Source organism: Polistes canadensis, unplaced genomic scaffold (genome assembly GCF_001313835.1).
Source record: "Polistes canadensis isolate GaletaPanama2010 unplaced genomic scaffold, ASM131383v1 scaffold_405, whole genome shotgun sequence".
NCBI classification, from domain to species: Eukaryota; Metazoa; Arthropoda; class Insecta; order Hymenoptera; family Vespidae; genus Polistes; species Polistes canadensis.
The window spans coordinates 85,791-94,024 of NW_014569952.1; the positions used below are offsets into that span (position 1 = coordinate 85,791).

The 8,234-nt window shown below is 30.9% G+C and overlaps 2 protein-coding genes across 3 annotated transcripts; both read right to left on the reverse strand.

Moving 5' to 3' along the window:
* Positions 1-149: 149 nt before the first annotated feature.
* Positions 150-3,366, reverse strand: LOC106792323 (uncharacterized protein C4orf29 homolog). 2 transcript variants are annotated; one of them, XM_014758680.1, is made up of 10 exons: positions 3,007-3,366; positions 2,794-2,878; positions 2,544-2,726; positions 2,319-2,431; positions 2,080-2,218; positions 1,782-1,979; positions 1,409-1,703; positions 1,188-1,241; positions 748-1,033; positions 150-661 (listed from the first exon to the last, which is right to left on the reverse strand). In XM_014758680.1, the coding sequence occupies exons 1-10, from the start codon at positions 3,096-3,098 to the stop codon at positions 601-603; spliced, it is 1,506 nt and encodes a 501-aa protein (XP_014614166.1). In that variant the 5' UTR covers positions 3,099-3,366; the 3' UTR covers positions 150-600. The 2 variants fall into 2 exon arrangements, with proteins under 2 accessions (XP_014614166.1, XP_014614167.1); XM_014758681.1 differs by lacking the exon at positions 1,188-1,241 and having other exon boundaries at positions 294-661.
* A 363-nt stretch (positions 3,367-3,729) lies between these two features.
* On the reverse strand, positions 3,730-7,501 carry LOC106792324. The gene is made up of 4 exons (XM_014758682.1): positions 5,862-7,501; positions 5,324-5,785; positions 4,632-4,895; positions 3,730-4,033 (listed from the first exon to the last, which is right to left on the reverse strand). The coding sequence occupies exons 1-4, from the start codon at positions 6,278-6,280 to the stop codon at positions 3,871-3,873; spliced, it is 1,308 nt and encodes a 435-aa protein (XP_014614168.1). The 5' UTR covers positions 6,281-7,501; the 3' UTR covers positions 3,730-3,870.
* Between the last annotated feature and the right edge of the window lie 733 nt (positions 7,502-8,234).

An 8,234-nucleotide genomic window follows, 5' to 3' on the forward strand; every position in this document is an offset into this window, starting at 1 on the left:
AAGATCGATTAAAACTTCATTACTAGGCAAAATTAGATATAATTATTGCTGCATTGTTATGTTCCGCTTATCAAATCGTCATTTTATTTAAAAAGAAAAAATGTCTAATGTCATTAAATAATTGACTATCCAAACTTTGATATTTCATACTCTTTGATATACGATATTTTTAACATTTTTATTTATTTATTGTCATAACAAGTGTGATTTATATTTTATAGCGTGTGGTGTGTGTGTGTATGGGGATAATGTAAACATATGTATGTACAAAGAATATATCATATAACTTGTATATCATCAACGTGTATATTCTTATATAAATATGGCAAAGATGTAAAGTCTCGCCCAATGAAAAAATATGGCCAAAAATACAATTCTATAGCATCAATATCCTATGTATAATAAAACTGACTAAAATTTAGCTAAGCCACAGTTCAGTTTACATTCAAAATATTAAATTGCAACGTTTCGTGTAACATACTTTCTTCCTTCATATTCTTAAGGAGATTATAATCGTTTAACGATGATTAGATATTTGTTCATTTGATTGAAAACATAATTTTGAAACTATCTATTCTGTTATTAAAATATCTTTAGCTGTCAACTAGGATCTAGAGGATATTTTTTCAATGATCGCTGAAATGCCTCCGCGATTGTTGACCTGAAAGATTGTTAAACTTGTAATGTTAAATACAAGACAAAGTTGGCAAGGAGTTCAACGTGTTAATTAGAAAAAAAATTCTATACCTAAAGACTTTTTGATGAAGAAGGTATGCACTGACATGACCAGCATCGATGTAACGTATCTCAACTCCAGGCCAAATTTGTTCTAAACTCATGCAAGTATCTCGCGGAACGTAAGCGTCGTTCCGCGCACAGACAGCTATAATAAGTTCGGTATCGACGGGAACTTCAAAATTTTTTAAATGCGTACACTCGTCCATTATACCACGCATAAATTGCAAGGCTTCTCTTTCTCGCCATTTGCCGTTTGAAAATAGCGGATTCTTCTGCACGGGAACTGAACAAACACCTGTTGCCAAACAAATCTCAATAATATCATGCTTCTGTGCATTCTTGTTTGCAAACATTCGTTGAACATTGCAATGTAATATTCCAACATTCGATTGGTTAAATTCAAATCATTGACATATGTGTTAGATTTATTTGAAAAAATTCAAACTTACGACCAAATGTTCTTCGTACTTTATTTGTATACGTATCTGTATATTTGAAAGCAACTGCATATGTAAGAAAATATGAAATATACAAAAATATTATATGATCAGTTTGATAATTATCTAAATGAAGGAAAGTCAGTAATCGTTTGTTTAATGTTAAAGAGGAAATGAAACACAAATGGCACGAGCATTTCAAAGCAACAGTTATACGTTCATATATTTCTTACCCTTAAGTGCTTCAAAATCATTTGATTTCAATTTACTTGAAATAAGATTTAGAGAAAACAATTTTGCTGTAGATTTCTCTTCCGCCGCTTGGCCAATTAAATTATTATCTTTGTTCTTTTGATGCGTATCATCTAAAGATTTATTGTCAATATTATTATTTGCTTTTCCATCCTTTTCTACGGTGAGATTTTCTTTTTTCTCGTCAGTCTTTTTTAATTCTTCCTTTAATTTATTTATTCTATTCATACTAGCAGGATAATGTTTAGCAAAATGTTGCCCAGCTAAGAATGCACTCTATAAATGCATAATGCATAAACATTAAAAAATATTTATTGCTCCGTAAGGTATTTCTAAGGAAGGAACTAAGCATACCTCTTCATCTATAACTTTCACCATTTTTGCTAGATCATTTTGATAAGTTTCATCCGAGAAATATTGATTTTCTAAAAGATTCCAATTTATAGAAGCACTCATTACACCTTCTGTAAAAACAGGCGAGGCTGTTGACCATGAAAGACATGGTACCAAGACTATAGGTTTTGGCCAATTCGTAGCAGCTAATGATGCCATCTATTACAATAATATGACAGCATACAATAATTCGGTTATAAACGAGTTATTTATAAGAAATTATTTGAACTTTGTAGATTAAGCAATTAAATATACTAACGTGTCCACCCATTGATAAACCTGTTAGGCCCAACGGTCCAAATCCTTGCTGTTCGCACCAATTCAATAAAACAATAGATTCCATTATTAAGCAACCTCCCATAATAAAAATGTCGCTGACATTATGTAAACTTGAACGTCTATGTAATGTTAAAAGGAAATATTTAAAAAGATGATAACGACCAACGGAATCGTCATATAATTTTATTTAGTACAAACCTTGAAAAACTGATTTCTTACATTTGATCTTTTGGTTTTCTTAATCCATAAAATGGATTTTCCAGAAGTATAGAAGCGATTCCGGATTCCTTAAGCAGTGGCTTAGCAATTAAGTTTCTCCGTCGCCAAAAAAACTGATTCAAAAGTCACAAATCATAAGCGTGATCCGAATTTTATGTGATTACATAAAAAGGCCAATTATCAAATGTCAAATGGATTAAAGATGACGTTGAATCAAAAACATACATGATCTCCTGTTCCCGCAAGATGTAAACAAATAGGCTTTATTTTGTTCGAGTCCCATTTGTGCGGTAAAATAACTTGAAAATATGCAGTTTTTATTTTTTCCGGCATCATTCCTGAGAGGTATTGATCAAAAGGCGAAGTAAAAGAACCTTCTATTACATGGCAATCGGACCATTGTTCGTCCTGTTAAGTAGAGACGAAAAAAAAGCCATGACAATATTTCAATCTGAAATTATTAGTCTCAACTTACTTTGGTTATATTTATTGGATAATTACGAGGTATAAGATTGTAACAAGTCTCTCGATTCGCTATAACTTTCCTAAATTCAAATATCCTGAAATTAAATCTACATTATTATTGTATATCGTTGGACCAAATATTTCATCTTAATCTCATTCAACTATTATTAACTACTCTTATTTATGAACTCTGTTATATAGAAGTATAACCAATTTTACTTGCCTTTTCAAATTATGGGGATTGCCCCATCCCTTTGTAAAGAACTTAGTTAGAAGGATACTTCTGTAAACGGCATCTAAACGACTCGGAGGCATTATTACTAATTAATCGATATTTCTGCGATCTATAATTGAATTAGTTAAAAAATAACTTGAACGAATTTTAATCCAGATTCGAATCCATTTTTGTACTTTGACGCATGCTTAATCATCTTATTCTTTAATTATCTAAACGTCATATCGCGATTAATTCTATTTTTATTATCGCCTGAAAAAGATTTGAAGATGTTGAACGAATAATACAATTAGGCGAGTCAAAGGAGATACATAAGTATATATTATGTTTACACGTAAGTAGCAATGCATATATATATCTATATAGATAGATTAGGCGCTTAGATCGACGTGACTTACTGCGTCGTCATTGGACAGTCGTATCGTTCGATAATAATCGAAAGTTCAAATCTCGAAAATGTTGCGTTACCTTATTGGCGGGAGTTTTGAATGATATCGACATTAGACGAACACGTAATACATTATAGCGCATGCGCAATCCAGACTTTCTTTCAACTTTTACGTTCATTTTAAATCTATCTTTTGACCTTTTTTTACAAAATAGCAATGGAATTTTTAGAATTTAATATACATATTTTAGCATATCTCTGTGTAGAATTAGCGAAGAAAAAAAGGACACAAGGTTAGGTATGAAGCAGTAAAAGTAATGTGGCTTTTTCTCAGAATTAATTTATTTCCAAAACGTTTGATACTTTGTTCTTCATTTTCTTTATTATTGCTGTCAAATCGAACTTTCTTTTTCATTTAAGAGAAACGTAATAATATTTGAGAGATATATTAAAAATACTCGATATTAGTTACCAACGGAAACGTGCAACGGTGAATTCATTGATCTTGCTTGCAATTCAGCAATCTTTGCATGATCAAAATGAAGAGCTTTGTCAATAGCCTGATTAAGACTTTTGTTAGCGAGATATCGCATAAATTTAAATTTCATCAGAAAACGAAGGAAATATCTGAAATAAATTAAATACGAAAACCTGTAAATGATTTTTTTGCACATGGTCAGCATATCTATCTTTCAAGACTATTATTATTATTATTATTATTATTATAATTGTTGCCATATTAATTAGGATTAGGGTCCATGTTGTAAAATAATCAATACGAGAATTGTCAACAACGATAAAACACTTTATAAAAAGTACGATTAGCTATTGACATAATAATAATAGTAACCGACTGTTTTTTATTTTGTTAGTCACATTGTTTTTTATACTGTTAGTCACTTGTCATAAAAATATGCAAGAGTTCGATACGCGTGCATAATCGATATATTAATATTTGCTTAATTATATATGCGTGATATCCCGTGACTCCTATGCAAATGTTAGCCTTTCGCAATTAATGTTTTAATTGTGATTACATCCGTACGTCGTCATAGAAATTAATGGCACGATTAATTATCATGAAACTAGAGGAAAAATTATTACAAAAAGCTACATTTTTTCCGACTAGTTGATGATACTCCTATCAGAGAAATTTTCCGATCGGAAAGGGTTAAGAAACAAATGTATAACAATCTCAATATAAACAAAAAAATATTTGTCTTACTTCATATAATAATATTCCATCCTTTGAAGAAACGTCAAGGAGGAGTAAAAAGCTGGCATTTGAAGATCCAACATCTCGGAAAATAGTAATATTATTGTTTCAAAGCTCGGAACCATTAAAAAATAGCGATGTCCTTCGATGATGCATCTCATCATATGTTCCCATTGTGGGCTAATTCGTCGTAATGCAGGCTTGACGATATCGTTTATATAGACTTGACACCGATTTTTTATTTCTTTCAAACTACCACAACATATATTTGTCCTTATCGAAAACAGAAAACATAAAACTAATTAAACTCGAATAATTTTGTTATAAGATTTTTTAAATGAAAAGTGAACAATAGTCACATTTACGGATTAGAATTTGAGAAGAGAATGTTTAAGATCTTAGATTTTTGTTCAAACAACGAGTTACAAAATCAGGAAGAGGAAACAATCTGCAAGTAATGTGTTATTACGCGCCAAGTCTTCCGAGTTATAAAAATGTTTGGTTTACCTCTATCTAAGAAAACTCATTATTGTCTGGGATAAACTCGGTATTAGAAAGTAATTGTGTCGTGCGTCTAACATTAGTATAATGTCGATTCAAATCCACACTGGTAAGAGTTGTAAACCAGGAACCAGCATCAATTCGAACCATATTTCGTCTAATCATTATAATTATATGTATGTATATTCGTCCTAACTTACTGATCGTCGACTCCTAAGAGATAACCGATACACCTCCAAACGTAACAAAAGTTTTCCAGACTTTCATCATCATTCTCATCAATTCCAAAATAACTAGGGTAAAGTATGGCAAAGCCCATAAAACCGAAAAGAGTATAGCTCGTATCCATTTGATTAAGACTTCTTAGTTTCGATGTTTTTGTTGAAATACCGTTGTGATAATATTTCTCGTACCAGTAATCCGAAAAAGAATCATTAGGCAACCTCGTAGAAAAATCATCGATTATAGGTTGAAATACAGGACAGTGGGGATTCTTTATAGCAGAGATCTCTTTTATTTTATTTTCGTCGATTCCAACGAGTTTTGTTCTTACACCGAAATGCATTTTTCTCACATTTAGAATACCCTTATGAGCTTTCGTATCTTTGTTCCAAGGATTTTCCTTGTACCAATTGCGAATATATTCCGACGTTGACAAATACCTTAAAAGATGATATAGTTTAATCAAATAACAAAATCTATCGTTTAATCAAACAAAATCTATCGCTTAAATGCTACCTTTTGAAGGCTAGGTAAGGAGTGTGAGATTTTTGCGTCATTATCAAAGTATTCAAACCATCTTGATGGCACAACAAACAGATCAAACCGTATAACTGTGATAAAAATATTCCAGTTAGGTTGTCGCGAGCAAACTGTTGACCTTTTTCAAATTTGACAATATCCAACCAATCCTGTTTTTCCAAAACTTCGTTATTGGTATGAATAGGCAAATACAAAAAGTATAATAATTTTTTTTGGAACTCTGACAGAGGATTCGAATCTTTTTCAAAGATATCGTCGAGTTTCTTTTCTATTCCGTTATAACATTGATCGGTAAATTTATTTTCAAGATCATTTTTATCGTATAACTTGTCGATAACCGATCGAAACTCTTTCCCTTTCGTCTTCTCCTTTTCTTCTATTTTATTATCTTCCATTTTTTCACTAACGTTATTATTTCTTGACTCGTCCTTCAACGTTGCCTGTCTGCATTCAACTGAACGGCAACTTATTCCATCTCTTACCTTTTATGTCTCGCTTTACATTTCTTTTAATTTATTTTGTGACCAATCCTATCTCAGAATAAAATTACTTTTATGCATAAAACAAAACAAATCTTCTTAATGGAATAGTTACCAGCAAGGTCAAACTTTATTCAAAGAAAATGATTATAATATATGTGATAAAAAAACGATGTGTCAGTGAAATTAAATAAAGATCAGCCAATGAAACAGAAACTAGCAAATATATTAAAATAATATGATCGTATTTCTCTTCATTTTCCTTGATATAGAAACCATTACAATTAGTCTATTGGTCGATAACCATTTTTCGATAAAATTGAATACATTTTAACATTAGCGCATACAATGGAATACAATATGAATTATGCCAAGACACGGTTAATAGTTCTTTTAAAACAAATTAAAGTGTTGTTTTCGTCTAATTACGTAGAAGCGATACGTTATTCAGCATTTATTTATCAGTATTACGTCTAGGATAAATAAAAATTATATTTTGCTTGTGCAAAACATTATTTTGTAAACAATTTTATTTAAGATTTATGTTTTACGTATTTTCTAATAGCACGTTTTTACTTAACAGTAATATTAAATTTTAATATTAACGGACATTAAGATGGATCACTTCTAGATCATGCTTGGATCATATTTTAAATGGAACAAATAATGAAACATGTATTTTCTTGCAATTATTATGCCATAAGTTTCTCATAAGTTTAAAGGCTCAGATTTAATTATGGGACAATTAGATTTGTTTCCGTTGGTAATTTCTTCTAGCCACAGTATTCTATTATCACGATTATTCTATTACGTTGTTTGTACAGAGTATGTAAATATGTCTTGCTATTTTTACGTAATTTCTATTTATTGAATATGCATTGTTCACCAAAACGATAATCCACTTACAATCGACGAAAAGAAAACTAATACAACCCTTATCGTAATGAGATATTTCTTTTATAAGTAATATAAAAGCTGCAAAAATTAAAGTGTACACTCCGACAACATTCCGTTTGTTCGTTTCGTTGTATAAGTTTTATCGATTAACATATATTTCTAGTGCGGTGTATCAAGCATGCGCTCATCTACGCAAACTCCATCGAAAAATTTATTCGTTACAGCCAACACAAAGCATATATTTAACCTTCAAAAATAGAAATGTATTCCGAGTTTATTTTATATCTAAAATGATAAAAAAAAAGAGAAAGATATAAACCCTTACTCAAAGCTATAATTAATACCCTTTCGCTTAAATTAGAGCGAGGGATATATGTGCCGTCCATGCGTAAGCTTTTACAAATATACAAATACCTATATTATCTACAAATTTGCACGACATTTTTCATATAAAAAATGTTAAATTAATACTTGTGTCATAACGGAGAGTAACAATTGTTATGAAAATGTATATACAGGAGTCACACACACTGTGCACGCAACACTGCAGAAGAAAAAGGAGTTAGTTAAAAAAATTATGTTTGACCCCAGTTCAGATAACATTTAATACACATTGCATAAGCAGGCTGTGATATCTGCCTTATTCGATGATTAGTATCGATAACGTAGAAACCTCCGATATTAAATGTTAATTTCTATAATTTATTTTCAAACATATTTTCAATAATTACACAAATATCTTTGATAGGAGACCGTAATTGACAAGTGGCCATTAATAATTTCAATACTTTTGCTTATTTTTAAAATGAGTGTAATCTCTGTCGATAATTTGTTCACGTGTAACATGATTAACCACAGAATACAGTAGAACTACATTAAAGCTCACAAATCCACTTTTTTATCTACCCAGGCTCACCTGAGTTAGAACCGGAACCACACGTGCGCGATAGCAGGTACTTAACGCGATAACGGT

What these genes read in the sequence shown, in the direction of transcription:
- LOC106792324 (XM_014758682.1), bottom strand. Translation starts at nt 6,280, where the DNA reads ATGGAAGATAATAAAATAGAAGAAAAGGAGAAGACGAAAGGGAAAGAG. An exon ending in CCTTACCTAGCCTTCAAAAG is followed by an intron (nt 5,786 to 5,861) that starts GTAGCATTTAAG and finishes TCATCTTTTAAG; the next exon opens with GTATTTGTCAACGTCGGAAT. An exon ending in CTCTTAGGAGTCGACGATCA is followed by an intron (nt 4,896 to 5,323) that starts GTAAGTTAGGAC and finishes GTTTTCGATAAG; the next exon opens with GACAAATATATGTTGTGGTA.
- LOC106792323 (XM_014758680.1), bottom strand. Translation starts at nt 3,098, where the DNA reads ATGCCTCCGAGTCGTTTAGATGCCGTTTACAGAAGTATCCTTCTAACT. An exon ending in AATCCCCATAATTTGAAAAG is followed by an intron (nt 2,879 to 3,006) that starts GCAAGTAAAATT and finishes ATTTAATTTCAG; the next exon opens with GATATTTGAATTTAGGAAAG. An exon ending in TTGCGGGAACAGGAGATCAT is followed by an intron (nt 2,432 to 2,543) that starts GTATGTTTTTGA and finishes CTTTTGAATCAG; the next exon opens with TTTTTTTGGCGACGGAGAAA.